The 23,518-nt window shown below is 42.8% G+C and overlaps 1 protein-coding gene across 3 annotated transcripts in view; it reads left to right on the top strand.

Moving 5' to 3' along the window:
• LOC102443731 (tRNA (cytosine(38)-C(5))-methyltransferase) overlaps positions 1-23,518 on the top strand; it is a 277,295-nt gene that overhangs the window by 188,590 nt on the left and 65,187 nt on the right. For all 3 annotated transcript variants that reach the window (XM_025182828.2, XM_006119493.4, XM_075922454.1), the window contains 11 exons: positions 1,365-1,481; positions 4,001-4,114; positions 5,928-6,056; positions 6,681-6,813; positions 11,006-11,211; positions 11,651-11,832; positions 13,640-13,832; positions 14,522-14,719; positions 15,016-15,162; positions 18,461-18,651; positions 18,948-19,131. In XM_025182828.2, coding sequence (XP_025038613.2) covers positions 1,365-1,481; positions 4,001-4,114; positions 5,928-6,056; positions 6,681-6,813; positions 11,006-11,211; positions 11,651-11,832; positions 13,640-13,832; positions 14,522-14,719; positions 15,016-15,162; positions 18,461-18,651; positions 18,948-19,131 — 1,794 coding nt within the window. The remainder of the gene's footprint in view (positions 1-1,364; positions 1,482-4,000; positions 4,115-5,927; positions 6,057-6,680; positions 6,814-11,005; positions 11,212-11,650; positions 11,833-13,639; positions 13,833-14,521; positions 14,720-15,015; positions 15,163-18,460; positions 18,652-18,947; positions 19,132-23,518) is intronic.

The raw sequence follows: 23,518 nt of genomic DNA, 5'->3' as shown, positions 1-23,518 counted from the left end.
TTATTTATTAGCACATTACTTTTTTCTTCACTTGACAACTCTTCAGTATCATCTAAATTTTCTCCAATATTCCCAGGACTTTGTATTGTTAAGCAATATTGCTGAGCAACTATTTGGCAAATAACATTGCACTTCCTACTGTTTGTGAACATATAATAAAATGCCATATTGAGATGCATATACTTTTTGGTTTTAAAAGGAGCAAACTTGTTTGGTGGTAGCATGTAGACTAGACATATAAACACTAATATTTCCACTGAGTGAATTTTCAGTTATCTGAGAAATATTTGAGATTAGGCCTTGAAACACCCCAGGAGAAAACCTTAATGCATTGAAGTCAGTGGGAATTTTGCTAGTGCCTTCAATGGAATGTTTTCACCTTCAAAACAAATAACTCTCCTTTACTAAACAGAGCTCTGAAAGGGAGCCAAACTAAGCAGCTGTTCTCAGTGCTCCTAGAAACTCCCCGGAAAATATCCATTCTGGCATGGTGCTGCATGTAGACATCAACAGCAGCAACAAGGGATGGAATTTATCAGACCTAGTCCTGGCTCTGCCCCAAACCCACAGATCGGTGATTCTGCAGGCTCTCAGCAACAAGGTCCGGAAAGGCATTTTAAGGCAGAGCAAAAAGAACTCAGTCCATATCTTTATGCACATCCACAAGTTTCACTCCTACAGCACAGGCCCAGTTGATCCAGCCATGCAAGAGGATCCAGACAAGAGGAGCTACCAGTGCAAGGGGATTCTTGTGTAGCCTGAGCTGTTAGAATAGATCCTATACCAGCAATGGGCAACTTAGGCTACTGAGTGGGCCATGTGAGTGGCCCTCCTTCATCTCAATAGGCTTCAAGATTGTCATAACCAAGACAGTCTCCTGGGAGAGGGCAGTTTTGCTAACTGTGCTTCTGTACCTAGAATTTGTGGGTAGTGCTGATTGAACTGTAGCAGCACTTTGGATGCAGAGGCAGCGCGCACAGTCAGTGTTCTGTGCAATCAGCATGCTCCTCACTTCACATACCTCTCTTCACATGCATGTCACTTTAATAATACTGGAAGGAGGAAAAATGACCTGGGTGGAAACCAGTGAAATCTGACAACCCTGAATGTGGGCAACAGTACACAAAATGTCTCATGAGACACATGTAGAACCCTGACAATGCATGACTCCCAGGCTAGCCTTGGGGGGGGGGAGGTATGATCCAAGTTATTTGTCAAACACTTCAGAGATTTAAATTTTCAGTCCCTGGAAGCATTACCAAAACCATGTTAAGTTCCAATGCACCCATTTTATCACTCCCTAGCCCGCTAAAGTTGTCAAAATGTGTATTATATATGTGCTTTGTGTGTGTTTTATTTCAAAGCATGTGGAAGCCTCATAGAGACAGATTCAGTTGGTACAGCAATTTCCTCTCCTCTGTATCCTGCCAAGTACCCAGACAATCAGAACTGCAGCTGGATTATTCGGGCCCGGGAGCCATGTAAGTAAAAACATCTCTGTGGGAAACTTGCTGGATGACTAATATCCTCATCTCTGCTTTGGTAACAATGCAGAATTCCTCCCTTTCTTCTGTAGGAAATCCTGCCTCCTGGTAGGTTGGAGAGAATGAGGATCTCTTAATCTGTCAGAAACCAAAGATTTGCTGTAAAAAGATTTAGGGTTTATGAAAAACAGAACAAAAACTATGTACAGCATAGTTATCTTGGCAGATTGATGAGACTCAAGGGCTGAATTGTAGGCTGTGGAACTGCATATGATGGGCAGCCAGAGCTGTTAATGAGATAATCTGTGGACTCACATGAGAAGCCCTGGTATTTGGCCACTGTCTTTTTGGCATGGAGAGGGAGGGAGCTATTTTAATAAGAAGCTTAAAGTAAAGTAGAAATGGGAGAACAAAAATCAGAAATAAGAGAACATAAATCATATATATATAGGCATGCTCTCAGATTTCCCCAATTGTAGACATAGGTTTACAATGGTTGTGATAAAAAAACAACGTTTTCCAGCGGTCACCAGATATTATCTGTTAGGAGGAGCCATTTCCCAACATGGAGAACAAGGAAATATTATGGTATCCCAGATAACACTGTGCAGTACTTACAAGTAAATGTCTATTTTTCATGGCAGCCAGTGTACTTTTGGTACTCACCTGATATTATCACACTCCACAGAATATTTCTGTCCAAACAGGGAGGGGGGAAACTGTAGGCCTGATTCTTCTCCCACATATATTGGTGCACATCAGGAGTAACTCTTCTGAGCCAATAAACTACACTAGTACATTACTAGTACAAATGAGAACCAGAGAATTTCTCCAGGTAGCTTGGAAATCCTTCCCTATAGTACAGATATATCTAGCATCATTATGCAGTTCACATAGGGTCACAGTCATGTCAACAGTTCATGGACATATAAAATGGATTTAGCCATTGGCAAGAAACAGCAGGATTCTTTTGTTGTATTTTAACAGAGATGGTCAACAAGTCCCCTTACTTTCCCCACACCCTGTGATTCACTTTTAATTTTATACCCTGAGGACCAGCATTTATATCTGTAATTGACTGATTCCACTGGCATCCAAAATAAGAGAACAGAACAGCAGCAACTGTCCCACTTTGTGCCAGTCAATCGTACCCTGATGAATGCAACATCTCTGTCTGGGATTTCACTTCCCTATCACTCGCTGCTCATGGCCTAGTTAGAAAAAATAATATCTGTGCCCAATTCATGATGTGAGAGTGGAACCATTGTAATTAATTGAGTTGCCCCCAACTTGTACTAGGACTTCAAATTTGGTTCATGATGCTTCCACATATATCGTCCCATTACTGAAATCATTACGGAAATCTCTCTGATCTGTTCAAGGCATGAGGCCACTTCTAGATTTGGAACAACTGTTATCAAGTACTGGTTGTGAGGTGAGCTTTTATTCTCATCTTCCTCAGCCATTAGGGAAGAAAGTGGCCATAATGAACAAACAAAAAGCAGTATGACAGTCAAAAATCCTGAGGGCCAAATCCTTCTTTTCATCATGTAGCCTAGAGCATCACAGTATGGAAAATCCAATTTCACATGAGCCTAGTGGAAGATGCTAATGACTAGTCAGATTGACACATATGGAATGTTTGAAAAGTGATGTGAAATCCAACTAATTGTGAGCCTGGAGCAGGACAAAGTCTGTCTGAATTTCATAGCATTCTATTCACTAGCTCACAAGGGACAGGACTTCCTGGATTATAAGAGCAGAAATAAGACATTTTAAAATATTTATCTGCAAAACTGTCTATTGGGTCTCATTCAACATATAATTATAAAGTTGTTAGGTTATTAAAAATGTGTTTGTAAGTATTAAATCTTCAGTAGTTAAATCGGAAGCAGATTGTACTAGAGATTACTGCCCGATACAGTGTCATGAAATCCTGAAAGCTTTAACAGTGTTTTTACAATAAGCGTAAGTACTTCTGGTATATTTACTCTGTAACAATAAACAAGCTGACTCTGATCTTATACTTCATGATACCTCTGAGGATAGGACAAGAAGCAATAAGTTTAAATTGCAGAAAAGGAGGTTTAGGTTGGACATTAGGAAAAACTTCCTAACTGTCAGGGGGTTAAACACTGGAATAAATTGCTAGGAGGGTTGTGGAAGATATTTAAGAGCAGGTTAGACTGGCATCACTGAAGATATTTAAGAGCAGGTTAGACCGGCATCTGTTAGGGATGGTTTAGATGGTGCTTGGTCCTGCCATGAGGGAAGGCGACTGGACCTGATGATCTCTTGAGGTCCCTTCTGGTTCTGGTATTCTATGATTCTATGATCGATAAACAAACCCCAATTCAGTACACTGATTGACTTAGGAAGAGAAAACTGACATTTCAGCTTTTGCTATCCATTCTCTCCAATGAAAATAAAACATACAATACACTCTGTACACCTACATAATTACTTATATGTGAAATGTAAAACCTTCCTTTTTTATTCTTCTTCTCTATTAACAGTCAGCCACATTACACTGTCATTCACTGACTTTGATATTGAAAGCAACAGGCAAAACTGTACCACGGATTTTGTCGAGATTTTGGAAGGGGATAACTATGAGGCTCCTCTTCAAGGTACTATAGCCCTTTTTTCTTAGCCCTCTGCATTGTTTTAAAACAATTATTTATGTTCATATTCAAAGCAGTAATGAGCAGCGTGAGATGTAAGTTTGAATAATATTTATATAGTTCATTATTAGATAAGTTAATTATTAATTGTTAATGTTTATTATGGTAGGATCCAGTTAAATTGGGGCACCATTGTTCCATGAGCTGTCTAAACACAATAGCCAACTCCTGTACCAAAGAGCTTAAATTTTTTTCTCTACCAAAGCATAGAGGGAGCCATACAAGAATTTATCCAGTACAATGATACAAATGATCTTCTCCAAGATGAGTTCTTCTCCATAAGGTGGCTCCCTCTAGCAGCTCTGGCAGGAGCGATCTCTAACAGCATCGCCCCTTTGAAGCTGCTGGATGCCAACTCCTCAGTGTGGACAGAACGCACTCCATGAGCACCAGTCTCTAGAGGAGTATCCTGGGGCCTATTTCACTGGGAGGGAAAGAACAAACATTTCTCCCTCCCCCAGTGAAGTGGTATGGGGAGATATCTGTGAGATAATACCAGGAAGAGATTCCCCTCAAGTAAGGTTTCATTGTGCAAGGCCTGGTCTAGCCCTTTGCTCTCTGTTACATTAGTGGGCATCTGGAGTAACTACCTTGGCAGCCAAGAAAATGCCTTAGATTTATAATAGAGTGATTGAGAACAGGTCTGTCCCTTTCGGCCAGATTCTTCTCCCATGTACGCTAGTTTGATCTTGACTGCAGTGGGATCACTCCTGATCCACAGAGATGTTATTAAGGGCAGGCTATAATTCTTGATCTCTTATCCCTTAACCTTCATATTGCTCCTTCTCTCAGGCTAGGCCATAGGGTTGCCAGGTTTCTACTCATACAAAACTGAGCACCCTAGCCCTTCCCTTTCCCTGAGCAGCAAGGGTCTCCAGGCTGAGGGGTGGAGTGATTCAGAGTGTGGGAGGGGGCTGTGGGTTGAGGCAGAGGGTTAGGGTGTTGGGGGGTGAGGACTCTGGTGGGGGTCTTGGCTCTGGGATGGAACCAGTGACTAGGGGGTTCAGAGTGTGTGAGGGGGTTTTGGGTTGGAGGAAGGGGCTGGGGTGCAGAGGTGAGGGCTCTGGCTGTCAGTGCATGTTATGGGGTGGGGCCAGGAATGATGGATTTGGTGCATTGCAGGGCTCAGGGCTGGGGCAAAGAGTTGGAGGCACAAGTTCACCTGGGGTGGCTCTCAGTAAATGGCACTGCTGCTCCCATGGCCCACAATTTCCAGCCAATGGGAATGCAAAGCTGGTGCTAGGGGTGGGGACAGTGCACAGAGCCATTTCTCCCACCCCCTCGCTTAGGAGTTGGGCCTGTCCTGACCTCTTCTGGGGCATAACATGAAGCCAGGACTGATAGGGACTAGCCTACCTTAGCCCTATAGCATGCTGACTAGACTTTTAGCAGACTAATTGGCTGTGCTGACTGGAGCTGCTAAGTTAGCTTTCAACCAGGAATTCTAGTTGAAAAATGGATGCCTGACAATCCTACCAAGCCTTCATGGGTGCTGTCAGCCCCTGGCTGTCTGAGGCCTTCCTGATCGAAAACAGTTCACGTGCCCAGCCACAAATCTTTTCCATCATTGCCATAGTGTTACATAATTGGGGAGCTTTCAGCCTATACCAAGGATTATAAACCTCAAATAAAAGATTGTTTTAATAGCAGCTGATAAAAGTGTTAGCATCCTAGTGTTATTTTTGCCTTAGATAACTAGACCAGTGTTTATACTCCCTGTATAACGTTGCACTTCCCTTGTGTTGCTGTTGATTTTCAGGCCGTTACTGTGGCACTGTTATGCCACAACCTGTCTCATCTTTCAGCAGTGCCTTTGTTGTGAATTTTGTATCCAATAATGCTGGAACTGCCAGAGGCTTCCATGCTACCTGTGCTGCATCATTGTCATGTAAGTTGATTTGCAAACTCCCACACTGAAGCTGGTAGAAAAGCAATTGGTAAATGAAACAATAGATTTTTATGGAAGTCCTCCCCATTTTCCCTTTCTAGTCTTCTTTAGTTGCCTGACAATACCACACTCAAAATCCTACTTTGCCTTGACCTCTTTTTTGGCCAAAGCAGGGGCTACATATCTATCTGCAAAGCCTGCCCAGTGTTAGCCACAAAGTGACTTTTCCATCTACAGATGGAGAAAGCTGCAGCATCTGTGTGCATCCACCTCCTGCCATCCCAAGGAAAGAAGGATCAAACCTTGGACCAAACTAAAACTTCCCAGCATTTTCACTCCCTCTGCTAGCTGAGCCCTTTCTTTTTATCTTTAAGTCATTAGTAGCCAGCTTTGTGCCTGGCTCAATTTGGCGTGTTTAAGTATTTGATTTCTGAAACTGGGATTTCTTCCAGCAATCTTAAATAATCTCTGTCCACTGATGCCAAGAGGCTAATAAACAGGGAGAAAGGGATAGCCAGTGTTTTATTTTTTCCCCCTCTGAGTTGGTGAATTAGCCCATTTCTGCCAGAGGTATTTTTCTGTGTAGTCTTCAGTCTCTCTCTCTTGCTCTCTCTCTCTTTTCAGCCTGTGGCGGTACCTTCCACATGGACAGGGGATCCTTCAACAGCCCCAGATATCCTGAATCTTATCCTTTGAACACTGAATGTATCTGGAACATTGTCAGCTCCCCTGGCAACCGACTTCAGCTGTCTTTCATGTAAATCTGGGGTTATTGTTCAGCCTTTTAATGGAGTTACAGGAAGGAAACACTGTGTTTAGTAGGAAATGTAATTACTAGCATGCAAAACTGTAGCAGAGTGTCCAAAATAAGAGAACAGAGCAGTGGCCATGGGAAGCTCACATCAGTTTTCTCCCTTATTAGTCATCATTGATATTAGATAGTGCACTGTCAAAAAGTATCATGGGGTGCTAAAAGGATCCGCACTCAGCAGGTCACAAGTAAGAGGAAATTCAGCATCACTGCATCTTTTGTTTTATGGACCCTTTTGCCAACAGAAATCTTTTCCGTTCTTTTTTGATTATTGGCAGATATCTCATACTGCTGTACATGTGCGTAGTATAATAAATCATATTCTTTGTAGGTTGCAATTGGTTTCAAATTGAATTAAAGGCTCCAGATTTACTTCTGCAGAGAAGTCAAATCATGAAGGTGGAGATAAAGCAAGAACAAAGTGGATCTTGCTGGAAGCGTACTTCCCTCCTGTCAAAGTACTTTCCTTAGAAGATATGAGACCAGAAATGTACCGGAAAACAATTTAGATTAATTTAGCAAGTCTCAGAGGGATAGCCATGTTAGTCTGTAACTTTAAAAACAATGAGTAGTCCTGTGGCACCTCTGGCTATGTCTGCACAGCAACATTATTTCAAAATAACTAGTGTTATATTGAAATAACATAATCTGCATCTACACCCCTGGCACTTATTTTGACATAATGTCGAAATACTGTCAAGCTGGAGGACTTCTTACTCTGACTCCTGTAACCCTCATTTTATGAGGAGTAAGGGAAGTCAGAAGAAGAGTGCTCTATTTCAAAATAAGTGCTGTGTAGAGAGAAAAACTCAAAATAAGCTATTTCAAAAAAAGCCACACAATGGACGTAGCTCAATTTTCGTAGCTTGTTTGGAGTTAAACCCTGCTGTGTAAACGTGCCCTTAAGAGACTAACAAAAATATTTATATCATCTATGCTATTCTTTGCCCATTATATTGATTTCTAAATTGTCTGTTTCCCAGCATTAAACATTGTTTGGGGCCAAGAAACAGAACACTGACCCTTGACAGAGCAGTCACATGAAAAAGAAAAGCAACAGTAGGCAGGGCTCTCTGGGTTTGAACATGTTCTACTAACACCATACAGGAGCAATTCATGACTTTACATACAAGCTGTGTCTAGACTGGCCAGTTTTTCTGGAAAATCAGCCATTTTTCTGGAAAAACTTGCCAGCTGTCTACACTGGCCGCTTGAATTTCCGCAAAAGTACTGACTTCCTACTGTAAGAAATCAGTGCTTCTTGCGGAAATACTATGCTGCTCCTGTTCGGGCAAAAGTCCCTTTTGCGCAAAACTTTTGCACTAACGGGCCAGTGTAGACAGCTGAGATTTGTTTTGCGCAAAAAAGCCCCGATCGCAAAAATGGCGATCGGGGCTTTTTTGCACAAAAGCACATCTAGATTGGCCACAGACTCTTTTCCACAAAAAGTGCTTTTGCGGAAAAGCGTTCGTGCCAATCTAGACGCTCTTTTCCGAAAATGCTTTTAATGGAAAACTTTTCCGTTAAAAGCATTTGCGGAAAATCATGCCAGTCTAGACGTAGCCACAATGTTTCTACACACATTTCACCATGATATTATTGATCAGCAAGGGTATGTCTACACTACCACCCAAGTTTGAATTAGGGTGGTAATGTAGGCAACCGGAGTTGCAAATGGAGCCCGGGATTTGAATTTCCCGGGCTTCCTTTGCATCTTGCCGGGCATTGCCATTTTTAAATGTCCACTAGTGCGGACTCCGTGCCACGCAGCTACACGCGGCACGGACTAGGTAGTTCGGACTAGGCTTCCTATTCCGAACTACCATTACTCCTCGACATACCCCAAGTTACTAGTTTTCAAATTATACCTCACAAGGCACATTTAGTACAAAGATTATTACAGTAGTGCATAGGGTGTGAATACTGGGGTGCTTTTGGTCACAGCCTCTCAAGCCCTCGTAATCTGCAATGGATCTTCTGCTTATGAGTCCTCCTCTACATTCAGAGCTCAGCAAATGCTTGGCCACTCAATTCTAATTCTTACATCCTCCAGTCCAGAGGGTTTCAACCTTTTTTCATTGGTGGATCCCTCAAAAATTTCAAATGGACCCCTTAGACATTGTCTGCCAATTCCCAGGGAGCCACGGAACACAGGCTAAAAATCACTGCTCCAGAGGATCCCTATCACTCACGTACACTGCCCAGCGGGACATATACAATAGGAAAGCCTTTGAGTTCAACTGACCTCATGCTCAGCAGGCAAAAGACAGAAAGTAATAAAAGTATTCAAAGTTAAATGGATTGCAGAAAACAGAGAATAGGGAGAAGCTTTGAATTATTTGAAGCCATAAAGGTAGGAAATGCGAAGAAGGTAAGGAGAAGAGGGGTTAAGATTTCATAATATAGGATAACTTCAGGTATGTATTTGGCCTCAAATTGCTTCATCATCAGAGAGTGCATTGGAAATTTGCAGGTAGATGATGATGGACACAAATTGATACACAGTGGTGTAAATATAGAGCTGAATCTCATCTGTCGCAATACAGGCAGTCCCCAAGTTACGCGGATCCGACTTATGTCGGATCCGTACTTACGAACAGGGCTTTTCTCGCCCCGGAGGACGCGGGCGGCGGGACACCCAGATGTGCCGAGGTCCCGCCGCCCCCGTCCTCCGGGGCGAGAAAAGCTGCTCTGCATCTCCCTGGTCTGCTGCCCCCCCCCCCCCCCGCCCCCCCAGCAGACCAGGGAGACGCAGAGCAGCTTTTCTCGCCCCGGAGAACCTGGGCAGCGGGACCGTGGTGCGTCTGGGCAGTCCTGCTGCCCGGGTCCTCCATGGTCCGCTGCCCCCCCCCCCAGCAGACCAAGGAGACGCGGAGCAAAACCGCGAAGGACCCGGGTGGGGGCACTGCGGCGCGTCTCAGTCCCGCTGCCCGCATCTCCATGGTCTGCTGGAGAGGGAGGGGAATGCAGCTAGTGTGCCCCCACCCAGTAGACCAGGCTTTTCTAGCAGATGCCTGTGGTAGAACAGCTGGGGCGCTGCCGGTTGGTCCCGCAGCGCCGCTCCTCGGCGCTACTGGACCAACCCGGCAGCACCCCAGCTGCTCTGCCCCAGGAGTCCTGATTTAGCCGCTGCTGGTCAGTTTCAGTAGCGGCTGACTTGGGGACACCTGGGGCAGAGCAGCTGGGGTGCTGCTGGGTTGGTCCAGTAGCGCCGCTCCTGGGGAAGACTACAGGCAGTCCCCGGGTTACGTACAGGACTGTAGGTTTGTACTTAAGTCGAATTTGTACTTAAGTCGGAACTGGCGTCTAGATTCAGCCACTGCTTTCTCTGCCCCGGACTTCCTGGAATCAGCCGCTGATCAGTTTCAGCAGCAGCTGACTTGGGGACACCTTGGGTAGAGCACCTGGGGTGCTGCCCAGTTGGTCCCCGCAGCGCTGAGGTGCGGCGCTGCGGAGACCTACCCAGAAGCGCCCCAGCTGCTCTGTCCCAGGCGTCCAGATTCAGCTGCTGTTGAAACTGATCAGCAGCTGATTCCAGGAAGCCCGGGGCAGAGAAACTCTGCCTCGGGCTTCCTGTAGTCAGCCGCTGGTCAGTTTCAGCAGCGGCTGAATCTGGACGCCAGTTCCAACTTAAGTACAAATTCGACTTAAGTACAAACCTACAGTCCTATACATAACCCGGGGACTGCCTGTTGTCTTCCCCATCCAATATGAGTTTAAATATATCCTCAACACTATGCCAAAAATCTATCATCTACAACATGGGTATGTTAAATACTTTGCACTTCTTTTGAGAACAAAAAAAAACCAATAAAACCCTCTTAAAGAGAGGAAACCAGAGAAATGCAAACTAACGATATATGGAGTAAGGATTTTTTTCCAATGTGTATAGTTTTGCAAAATTGGCTAAATGTATTATAGTTGATGGAAGGGTTTTGTTGTTTGGCCAACTGGTTTTGGTTTGGTTTGGTTTTGGGGTTTTTGCTTCTTTTTTAGTCTTAATACTATCCATTGTCGGAGGGATGGATGTAAGATTATAGTCAGATGCATGGTTTGGTCTAGTATGGCAAATTCTGTACTGTGTGTCTATAATATATGTAAATCAATCTTACTGTTTTGCCTTCTACAACTGAAACAGAATGTTCCAGCTGGAAGACAGTGAAGGCTGCACCAAGGATTATCTTGAGATTCGCAAAGGGAATGACACAGGCGAGCTGGTGGGCCGATACTGTGGAAACAATTTGATTTTGAATTATACATCCATCATTGGGCACATCTTGTGGGTCAAATTTGTTTCTGATGACTCCGGCAGTGCTGTTGGCTTTAGGGCCACTTTTGCCCACTGTAAGTAAATATTATTCAATTGAAAATTAAATGACCACTTTCCAGAGTAGTTCCAATAATGAGGGGGAAAGGCATGCTTAAAATTAAAGGTTGATATCATGGCAAAATTCTGACTGACTTCAATAAGGCCAGGATTTCACCCAAAATATTTGAAAAGGAATGTACTGAACCTCACTGAATATCTGCCTATTAGTAACATGATTGCAGAGAGCTCTTGAATGCCTGATTGCTGGTGGACCCTGGGCAAGTCATTTTCCTCCCATGTGCCTCAGTTTTCAATCTGTAAAATGGGGATAATGATCTGCTTTGTAAAGTGCTTTGACATATACTGATGAAAAGAGCTAAATCATCATGGGAGAAAGTAATATTAATATTCCTCTTTAAAAATAAGTTGTTGTGAGAAACATCATCATTAGTAGACTCCCCTGTTATTTTTCAGTATTTGGAAATGACATTGTGGGAAATAGTGGGCAAATTGCTTCTCCACTGTGGCCCAGAAACTACCCACACAACTCCAACTACCAGTGGAAGATAAGTGTCAATGCTTCTCATGTTATCCACGGTCAGATCCTGCAGATGGACATTGAAGATCATCATAATTGCCATTATGACAAGTTGAAGGTGAGGTCGTTTTGGTAGATTCTTTTTATAAATTATGATAGAAATAATGAATAAAGCAGGCTCAGGGCAGAATGGGAAGTCTTTTCAAAGGTCCAGTTTAGATCATTTGCTTTCCTTTCATGCCTTTCGAATAATTATATGCTCTAGACAGTATTACATGCATGTTTGTTCCCTAGTAGGAAATAGCAGATGTTGTCCAGCTGGGCATTTAAAACGTTTCATAGGTGATAAAAAATAAGTAAATAAAGACACAACCTGACATTTTCAAATTTAGGAGCATCAGGCATGCTGAGCACGTATAGTTCCAACCAAAAAGAATGGGAGTTGTATTTATCTACTTAGCTCCTCCAAAAATCTAGCCACCTGTGTGTAAATGCCTAAATGTGGATATAAATACCTAATTTTAGGAACTTAAGTCCCTGACCTTGGAAACATGTATTCATGTATTTAATTTTATACTTGTGCCTAAAAGTCTGTAGTAACTTGGCCTTAGTTTGAAAAAAAAATGTTGGTCAATAGGAAGGATTATGTAACAGGGCTAGATTGTGCCTTTTAACACAGTCTTGGACAAGCTGGACCTGTTTCTTCTTTGCTCCTGGGGATTAATTTGTTAATGGCCTGTACCAGTAGCAATCTACATTGCCTGCAACCTGCTCAGCTGGACTAACCAGATGGTACTCCCCTTTACTCCTCTGCATGGTTTTGTGGCCTAAATCACAAGCTGGACTTTAGCCTTTTTTCAGGCTATCAGAGCCAAATGCATCCTGGGTATGGTTTCATATTTAAATTCATATTTCATATTGAAATACAGTGTAAATTAAAGCACAGTACAACAGTACTAGCATGCATCTATCATTTCTCTGCTTCAGTTCTCTCTCTGAACTCATATTTGTATGACTCTTTTTTAGAATTTGTTTTTCTACCAGTTGATCCTATGATTGGCCTTGATTTAGTCTCCTTTTATTACAAGCAGTTCACTAACTTGCACATGTTATTTCTCTTCCTTCCATCTTGACTCATATTTTAACATCCTGGATTTGTTTTTCTTTCTGTCCACTGAGCCTAACAAGTTCCATATGCTAAAATCACTGAGCTAGAGCTTCCACAGGTATGAATCAGCCCAACTCCTTTGGCTTCAAGATATGATGATTTACACCAGCTGAGGATCTGATCCATAATTGAATATTTTGAATTTTCTTTTCAATTTTCCCTGTCTGGTGTCTACTTTGGGGTTACATAGTTGGTTCTGAATGCTAGTGAAACAAAAGCATGGAGAATTTTGGCATACAAAGTTCTAATTAAAATATTTATGTGCATGTAAATAAATTGCTTGAAAATGCATTTGATTTGTTTTATCCTCAGCTAAGAGCAATAACACACAAGTGGCTTTTTCCAGATGAGAAGCCAGTTCATGTGTTGGTAGAACAGTCTGCAGTGGGCAATGAGCTGAATTTAATGGCTTCAGTACTGATCCTTCTGGAGGGAAAGCACCATATGTAGTGGATGAAGCACAAGGGCTTTTATCAATAGATTATCTAGAATGGGATTAGGCTGAAACTTCAGTTGTTTCTCATCTATTTAGAGATGGGATTATCCTACTGAGGAGTCCAGTTCACAACGGGGCAGCACCAAGAACTTTGCAGAGATATTGGCTACACTTCACTGGTTTCATTTTCTCTACAGTCAGCCTTACCTGGCCCCAAAGGCTCAAAATTAAAACCATAATAGCAGTATGAGTGGTTTGTTATTACTTTGCTGGGTATGGTAGGGATGCATCATTGCTGCTCCATTCTCTTTCTCCTTATAGATCTACGATGGGCCCAGCACTCATTTCCGTCTTATCACCAAATACTGTGGTACTACCCCTACATCTTTCGTCTCCTCCGGCAGTTCCATCACAGTCCAGTTCCAATCTGATTCTTCTGTGAATGGAAAGGGCTTCCTTTTAGACTGGTATGCCATGGAAGCTTCCCCTGCCACTACGTACACCATTGCGAGAGGTTTGTCTCTGAAAATGACGTTAGTTTGTTAAGAGTGATGATACAAGCAAGGCCCTAAAACTTGTTCCCTCTAAAGGGTGTGTAGTGATGGAGGGGAGACCTGTTATTGATCATTATTATTTGTGTGAATTCGTATTGTTGTACCTTTTACATTGTTTTAAAAGTGAAGTTCCATCTTCGCTGGAGGGGTTAAGGATTCTCAAACCGTTTCTGGCATTTGGGGAGGGCTACATTTTTTGCATGCCTACATGGAAAAGTATCTTCCTTGAAATAACATTCCTGGAGGGTTTGTCACTTGCATAGGGAAGATGACTAACAAGCTCATGTGTTACTGTTTAGAAGCCTTGACAATCAACCCTGTACAGGTTTTCAGGGATACACAGGACATACTTGATCTATACTTGATCCAAAATATCCTATAAGCAAAGGAAAAGAAGTTCCATATCTCCTCTGTGAGATATGTGCCTATTGTGAGAAATGGGAACATGAATCTATTATATATTAGACGAGACAAACACCTATGAGTGATTGCAGGTGCTTGCCAATGTACATTAACATAGTATTGACACATAGCATCATTGTAGCTTCCAAATTGTGTTCAGTGAGGGACTGTCTCATTAAATACTAAAGTAGAAACACTTCATTTTACAAAAGAAGAGTTTTAATGTTTCTTTCTTTCTGCATGGCAGGCATGTGCGGTGGTGTCGCCATAACTGGAGAAACACCATCATTCCTCTTCTCACCAGGATGGCCCAGCAACTACAGAAATTTTGCTGATTGTACCTGGATTATCAGAGCTCCAGAATCTACTGTGGAGTTCAACATATTGGCCATGGACATAGAATCTCATAGTTCTTGCAACTATGACAAACTTGTTCTCAGAGATGGTAAGAAATTTGGTTCTATCTGACAGTGCGAAACATACTGAGCCCCAGTTTTTAAAACATTTTGCCTGTTTATTTTAAGTACATACACTGTAAAGACATCCATAAGATCAATTTTTTCTTCAGTTTATTAGTCACAGGATTCCTCACTTCTGAAGCTCTGTGCAGGTTTATATGAAGCCAAGCAACACAAGATGGTGATGATGCAAAAAAATGTGTGCACAATTTTGATTGTAATGCTGTAAGAAAATTAAGACTTCTTGTGTTTTTAATACTGATGTTTCCTCCTTTCACTTTAGGAGACAATAGCTTGGCCCCAGTGCTGGCCACCATATGTGGTCGAGACATACCTGGACCAATAAGATCTACTGGAGAGGCCTTGTTTATTCAGTTCACTACTGATTCAAGTGTCACTGGTGCTGGGTTTAATGCTTCTTATCACAAAAGTAAGTTGTGGGGGTTTTTAAACTTTAGAATTATCTTTAAAACTGAACTAAAAACTGGATAATGAAGGAAGTAGTTATATCCTGCATTTTTGGCATAGCTGTCTGCAAGAACCATAGACAACCTATCCAACTAATTGCATGAAGTATTGGTCACATATTCCAAAACCATATGTTCTTAAGTTCCTTATACTACTAAGGTAAATTCTGCCCTGTGCCCAAAGTTCTACTGTTATGAAGTATTCCTCAGATCTGAAGATCACTTTTGTCCTGAAGTAGGAATATTCTAGCCTAGAAAGTGTACGAGTGTGTGAAGAAATATTTCATCTGTTCTCATGTAGTTAAGAATTATATAATATACTCAGAAAATGTGAAGACCAGTGCGAGCTAAAAACAAAAGTGCAATTATTGCGAGATAGGGAAGTGGAGAATGAAAGAGAAGGGAATCTCCAGCATGGAGATGCAAATAAATGAATCCAGGCACATACACAAAATAGATACAGGGCCAGGACTTTGGACTTGTACCCTCATAAGACCCCACAAGGATAAAGATGCCTCATGGCCTCAGTGAAGGAGTCTCTTTTCACATGAAAATCCTCTGCTGCTGCCAGCTCTTCTGAGCAGTTTTGACCACTCCATTCTCCAAACAAGAGAGCCTTCCAACATGGGCTGGGGTAGGGAGGGCCACATCAGGCTCTTGAGTGGACAGCCGTGATGTTACTCCAAGTTGCAACCTGTGCTGGAATCCAGCTTAACCTACAGCAGCCCCAGGATTGGTGCTGGGAGAACGCAGAAGGAAAGGTGACAGAAAGACATCTATGCCTCCCTTGCCCACATGCATCAACCACAGTGAAGTAGCATTACTCTTTGTCTGCCATACTAGAAAGCCAGGTTTGTTCGTTGTGCATCAGCATGCAACCCAGACAGTCTACTGGCAGGCTTGTCTGTGGCCTGGGACTGGGCAGATTGGTCAGGGTGTTCACTAATGCACATCCCACACAGCAGCTCAGACTTTTACCTCCCGTTTGGCTTAATTTGAGCATAATTTGTTGGGAGAAAAGTCAACATGGATTCTGTAAAGGGAAATCATGTCTCACTAATCTACTAGAGTTCTTTGAAGGGGGTCAACAAACATGTGGAGAAGGGGGATCCAGTGGATATGGTATACTTAGATTTCTAGAAAGCCTTTGACAAGATATCTCACCAAAGGCTCTTAAGTAAAGTAAGTTGTCATGGGATAAGAGGGAAAGTCCTCTCATGGATTAATAACACAGAAAACAAAGGGTAGGAATAAATGGTAAGTTTTCAGAACAGAGAGAGGGAACTAGTGGTATCCCCTAAGGATCTGTTCTGGGACCAAATCTATTCAACTTATTTATAAATGATCTGGAGAAAGGGGTAAACAGAGAGATGGTAAAATTTGCAGATGATACTAAACAGCTCAAGATAGTTAGACCAAAGCAGTCTGTGAAGTGCTTCAAAAAGATCTCACTAAACTAAGTGATTGGACAAAAAATGGCAAATGAATTTTAATGTTGATAAATGTAAAGTAATGCACAGTGGAAAAAATAATCCCAACTATATGTACAATATGATGGGTTTTGTCTACACTACCACCCTAGTTTGAACTAGGGTGGCTAATGTAGGCAACCGGAGTTGCAAATGAAGCCTGGGATTTGAATTTCCCGGGCTTCATTTGCATATTGCCGGGTGCCGCCATTTTTAAATGTCCACTAGTTCGGACTCTGTGCCCGCGGCTACACGCGGCACGAACTAGGTAGTTCGGATTAGGCTTCCTAATGTCCTAAACTAGCGGACATTTAAAAATGGCGGCGCCCGGCAATATGCAAATGAAGCCCGGGAAATTCAAATCCCGGGCTTCATTTGCAACTCCCGTTGCCTACATTAACCACTCTAGTTCAAACTAGGGTGGTAGTGTAGACATACCCATGGGGACCAATTTAGCTATAACTGCTCAAGAGAGAGATCTTGGAGTCATTGTGGATTGTTCTCTGAAAACATCCACTCAATGTGCAGCAGCAGTCAAAAAAGCAAACAGAATGTTAGGAATCATTAAAAAAGGGATAGAGAATAAGACAGAGAGCATCTTATTGCCTCTACATAAAACCATGGTATGTCCACGTCTTCAAACCTGCATAGAGATGTGGTCGCCTCATTTCAAAAAGGATGTTTGGCATCGTAAAAGGTTCAGAAAAAAGCAATAAAAATGATTAGGGGTTTGGAATGGGTCCCATATGAAGATAGACTAAAAAGACTGGGATTTTTCAGCTTAGAAAAGAGGAGACTAAGGGGGGATATGATAGAGGTCTATAAAATAATGACTGGTATGGGAAAAGTGAATAAGGAAAAGTTATTTACTTGTTCCAATAACATAAGAACTAGGGGTCACCAAGGGTGTGTCTAGACAGCATCCTTGTGTCAGAATAAGTGTATTCCAAGTCTAGGTTGAAAGAGCTTATTTTGAAATTTGGTGCTGTGTAGACAGTGTCAAATTTCAAAATAAGGCACTATTCCAGCAAATCCCTTAACCCTCATGGAATGAGGGTTACAGGGATGCTGGAATAGTGTGCCCGCTATTTTGGGAAATAGCGGGCATATTTAAAGACACAGTGTTGCTATCTCAGGATACGTCTGATAACCCAAAATAGTGCTACAGTCTAGACATACCCCAAATGAAATTAATAGGTAGCAAGTGTAAAACAAACAAAAGGGAGGGGTTTTTTTTTCACACAGCACACAGTTGGCCTGTGGAACTCCTTGCGTGAGGAGGTTGTGAAGACCAGCACTTTAACAGAGTTCAAGAAAGAACTAGATAAATTCATGGTCCATCAATGGCTATTAGCCAGGATGGATAGGAACAGTGTCCCTAGCCTTTGTTAGAGGGTGGGAATGGGTGATGGGACAGGGATTGCTTACAGTGGTGGCCCGTCCATACAGGCAAAATAGGCGGTCACCTAGGGTGCCAAGATAAACAGCCATCGAAGGCTTTGGAGGCGGGGGCGCCAATTGTGTGCCGATTTCACGTTTCGCCTAGGACGCTAGTTGCCGGCAGCTCGTTTAGAGCTGCTGCTCCTGATTGCTTGATGATTCTCTGTTTTGTTCTATTCCTTTGGGGCACTTGGCCACTGATGGCAGACAGGATACTGGGCTAGATGGCCCTTTGATCTGACCCAGTATGGTCATTCTTATGTTCTTATGTTAACAATTACATTGATCCTGAAGATGTTTTTGTAATCTTTTGAATAATTTAAGATGACTTTTCTCATTTCCTTTCATTTAGGTTGTGGTGGCTATTTGCATTCAGACAGGGGAGTGATCACATCCCCCAATTATCCTCAGGCCTATGCTCCCAATCTCAATTGTTCCTGGCATGTATTGGTTACCAGTGGATTCATTGTTGCTGTCCATTTTGAACAACCATTTGAAGTTCAGAGTGAGGATGCTTCCTGCAGACAAGGGGACTATGTGGTGGTGAGCTGATCAGCTGTGGGTGTGGTCTTGGTTTCCAGAAACAGGATATACCGGTCCATGACTAGGGATCCTATATGTTCTGGTATTATTAATAACAGGAAAGTGAAATAATTTGTGTAGACTTGTCTTGCTATCTTTCAAAGCTTTATTGATAGGTGCTGATTCACTGGTATGGTAGAATAAAGGGAGAAATGCTTTTTTTCGGGTTTTTCATTTGGGTTTGTTCTTATATCTGCTAGAGCTTTCCTCAAGGATTATAACTGTATACTTGAGCAATTTTAACAATTTCTTTCCAGCTTAAAAATGGATTGGAGGAGTCTGCCCCGCCGCTGGGGACTAGTGGAAGGAATGGACGGTTTTGTGGTACCAGCTCTTTTTCTACCATGTACACAACAGACAATCAACTATCTGTTGACTTCATTTCTGACAGCAGTCATGCAGGCCAAGGGTTCAAACTGAAGTATGAGGCTAAGAACCTGGGTGAGTGTCAAAATCCAACACAAGTTCTGGAAATTAGCAGAAAAAAATAGAATTTGTTCTTTCAGAAGCATGGTTCTTATAATAAGTGACTTAACCTGGACCAGCTTCTGTTGGTGTGAGAGATAAGCTTTCGAGCTGCAAAGAGCTCTACTTCAGGTCGGGGAAAGGTGCTCCTAACCGAACAGAATAATGCAAGGTGTATCAGATTGTTTCATATAAGTATTTAACACATAGGGGCTACATCTAGACTGGCATGATTTTCCGGTTTTCCGTTTAAAAGTTTTTCCGTTAAAAGCATTTGCGGAAAAGAGCATCTAGATTGGCACAGATGCTTTTGTGCAAAAGCACTTTTTGCAGAAAAGCGTCCGTGCCAATCTAGATACGATTTTGCGCAAGAAAGCCCCAATCGCCATTTTCGCTATCGGGGCTTTTTTGCGCAAAACAATAACGCGTTGTCTACACTGGCCCTCTTGCACAAAAGCATTTGCGCAAAAGGGCTTTTGCCCAATCGGGAGCAGCATAGCATTTCCGCAAGAACACTGACAATCTTACATGAGATCATCAGTGTTCTTGTGGAAATTCAAGCTGTAGGCAGCTGCTTTTGCGGAAAAGCTTGCCAGTCTAGACGCAGCCAGGGTGTGTCTAGACTACAGGGTTTTTTCGAAAAAAGTGGCCTTTTTTCAAAAAAACTTCCCCTGCATCTAGACTGCTTCCACATTCTTTTGAAAGTAAATTGAAAGAATGTGGCAGTTTTTTCGACAGCGGAAAACCTCGTTTTACGAGGAAGAACGCCTTTTTTCTAAAGTGCTCTTTCGAAAAAAGGAGCTCTGTAATGCAAACTGTGCTTTTTCAAAAGAGAACATCCAGACTGCCTGGGTGCTCTCTTTTGAAAAAGCGGCTTGCTTTTTCAAAAGTACTGGTTGTAGTCTAGATGCTCTTTTTCGAAAGATGCGTTTTCAAAAGTATCTTTTGAAAAAGCCTCTTTCGAAAGAGGCTTGCAGTCTAGATGCAGCCATAGTGTAAGCCAAAGGTTTTCAAACTCTGGGTCGCAGCTTGTAAGGGCAAGCAGCTTGCTGGCCATAAGATGCTTTGTTTACCTGTGCATGGGTATGGGCAAGTACAGCTCCCATTGGCCGCAGATCTCTGTTCCCGGCCAATGGGAGCTGCAGATCTGCACCACTTCCTGAAGCTCCTGTTGGCTGAGAACAGTGACCCATGGACAAAGCGAAGTGCAGTCACTCATACCTGTGGATGCACAAAGGGTCTTGCAGCCAGCTAGTGGCTAGCCCTTACATGCTGCAATCAAGAGTTTCAACCCTGGTGTAAGTGAGCACTTAAGGTAGAGTGGCCTGCTAACACCTCTGCCTTGATAGACAAGAAGAGGGAGTTAGTAGATTCCAATTGCTGTAATAAGCCATACGTTCAGTGTCTTTAGTCAATCCAGGTTTTTAGTGTCTAGCAAATAATGAATGAATGTAAGTTCCTTATGCTAAACAATCTGTTTCTCCTTGCATTTTGCTGTGAGGCTGGGAGAACCTTTCCCAGACCTGACAGAGAGCTTTGTGTGGCTTAAATATTTGTCTCTCTCACCAACAGAAGCTGGTTCAATAAAAGATATTTTCTTACCCACGTTGTCTTCCCAATATCTTGGAACCAACATGGCTACAACTGCACTTAGCATGGTTAGACTGTAATGTGGTAAACAACCAAATGTCTGCAAAAATGCTTTCTCTGTAAATGATCTGAAATGCCCACTGCGTAATTGTTCCACATATTTGTAAGGGGCCAGGGAGTGGGTCAGCGATGGGCAGCATGGGCTAGTGAGTCAGCTGCATAAATGGCCCTCTTTCATCTCAGAGGGCCCCAAGTTTGTCATAACCAAGATGGTCTCCCAGGATAAGGTAGTTTTGCTAACTGCATTTGCGTACCTAGGATTTGCAGGATGTGCCAGTTGAACTATAGTGGTGCTTTGATTGGTTGCAAAGGGAGCACGCATCTCTCTCAGTCAATGTTGTGTGCAACCAGCACACACCTCACTTTGTGTGCCCTTGTTGACGTGTATGTCACTTTAGTAATACTGCTAGGGAAAAAATCTACATGGACAGAAACCATCAGAATCTGTCTACTCTGCATGTTGGCAACAGGAAACAAAACAATGGGTTGCATGTGACCCTTGGACTGCAGGTTGCCCCACCACTGATGTAAGTTGTCTAATCTAGCACTCAGACCTGGGCTGGGATCCACATGCCAAGGATGGTAGTCAGTGAGCAGTGGTTGGAGGAATCACTACAGCTGAGTTCAATAAGCAAGAGTTGGGATCAAAGTCAGGCCAGGGTTGGAGATAGGGTTGCTAACCCTCCATGATTATCCTGGAGTTTCCAGGAATTAAATCTCAGTTAAAGATTATGTCATATGATGAAACCTCCAGGAACATGTCCAACTAAAACTGGCAACCGTAGCTGGATACCAGAGGTCAGAGGTAGTACCAGGCTAGAATTGGGAGGCAAGAATCATGGTAAGAGAGGGGCTAGAATCGGAGCAAGGAAATCAGAGGTAGTCTCAAGCTAGTCAGGCAGAAAGAGTCAGGTTGGGACCAGAGTCCTGAGATCAGCAAGCAAGGTGAAGTCTGGAGTCACAACAGGCCCAAAATCCTTACTGTTGCCCAGGCAACTTCCTGGGGCACCTTCCAGGGTTAAATAGGGTGATTGGCCAAGTTGAGGGCTACCGGTAGGGTTACCACCTAGCCAATATTTGACCCGCGGGGCTGTGTTTTTTTAATGTGTTTGCCATTGCCAGAAAATAATTTACTCTGCTGGGGAGGGAAAGGTGTTTATCTGGGCCCAAAGATTTGCATTATTATCACAATATACTGGGATGGTAAAAATTTTTGTGTCCAGCTGAAGACACTGCAGTGCTCCCATTTCCACACTTTAAGTTAGATAATGATGTTGTCAAGCTTATCTATATGTGTTATCTGGCTAGATAAGTGGCTAGTGGAAGAAGGCGGAGGGAAGGGGGTTGAGGAGTTCCCTTTTGGCTGATGTTTGAGGTTGCAGCAGCCTTGCCTTGTGGGAGGATGGGTGCCAGGCTCTTTGCTTTTCAAAGGTGGGTACACTAGCTGCAGGGTCCTTTCACTCTGGCTCCCTTGGATGGTACTGCCTGTAGTGCCTATTCTCCAAAATGCTCGTTGGTGGCATTGTGGGAGCATCAGTTGTCCCAGGCTGCTTGGCAGACCTGGGTTCTAACTCTTACATTATGTTAGTAAAAGCTTCAGAGGGGTAGCTGAGTTAGTTCGTAACAGGAAAAACTTAAAAAAACAATGAATAGTCTACAGCACCTTAAAGACTAACAAAACATGTAGATGGTATGAGCTTTCGTGGGTAAAACCCACTTCTTCAAATGAATGGAATATTAGAAGTCCAGAGCCAAGAATAAATGGGGGGAGGGGAAGAGAGAAAGTGACAGAGAGTAGATTGTAGATTTTTTTTTTTTATGTTAGTAAAACACTTTTCATCAGTAGTATCCCTAGTTTCCCTGGTGGTTGGTTGAGTGACACTCTCTCTCCTGCATCTGGGAAACTGGGAAGTTGGGCACAGATTAGTGTGAGACTGCAAAAGTTAACAGAAGGAAGGAAGGCCAGTTAGAAGCAACAGCCTGCTTGCCTCTGCCTCCTACGGACTGTGAAGACTGAGTTACAGCAGAGTGAGTTTGACAGCAATGCGTTGGTAGAAATGATAACATTCCACAAAAGTTTCCTCCTCAGCTGAGAAAATAGCATCCCCTGTAGGAATTGACATTTTTGAAAGAATGAAGAAGTGGCAGGCCACATCCTCTGCTGGTTTAAATCAGGGCCTGGCATCTTCAGCTGTTCCCAAAGTATTTCAGGCAAACACACGTCTCCTAAGTCATTTGGAGCCCTCATGTAAATGATGTTGATTAAACACAGCTAAGAACTTATTAGTGCTTGTTCTCTCTCTCTCTTTCGTTTGTAAGTCCTCTTTCTTTTTACCACTTCTATTGGAAATGCTATGCACAGTAGGTGCTATGCATATACGTATATATTTCTAGCACTTCACTTTAGAGACCTGGATTGAATCACTGTATTCATTAGCATTACCAAAATCTATTTAAATAAAAAAACTGTTAGCTGCTAAACAAAGGTATCTTAGGCTACATCTACACTACTGCAGAAAGTTGACCTAAGTTATGCAATTCCAGCTACATGAATAATATAGCTGGAGTCGATGTTTCTTAGGTCACAATACCACGGGGTCTACACAACAGAAGGTTATCAGGAGAAACTCTCCCATTCATTTCCCTTGCTCTTCTCCTCTGGGGTAGAGTAGGGGTCAACTACAGAGTGATCTGCATTCGATTGCTAAATTGA

The sequence above is a fragment of the Pelodiscus sinensis genome, chromosome 2 (assembly GCF_049634645.1).
Source record: "Pelodiscus sinensis isolate JC-2024 chromosome 2, ASM4963464v1, whole genome shotgun sequence".
NCBI classification, from domain to species: Eukaryota; Metazoa; Chordata; order Testudines; family Trionychidae; genus Pelodiscus; species Pelodiscus sinensis.
Note: the sequence above shows the minus strand (reverse complement) of the source record. Positions and strands in the feature narration are given on the sequence as shown.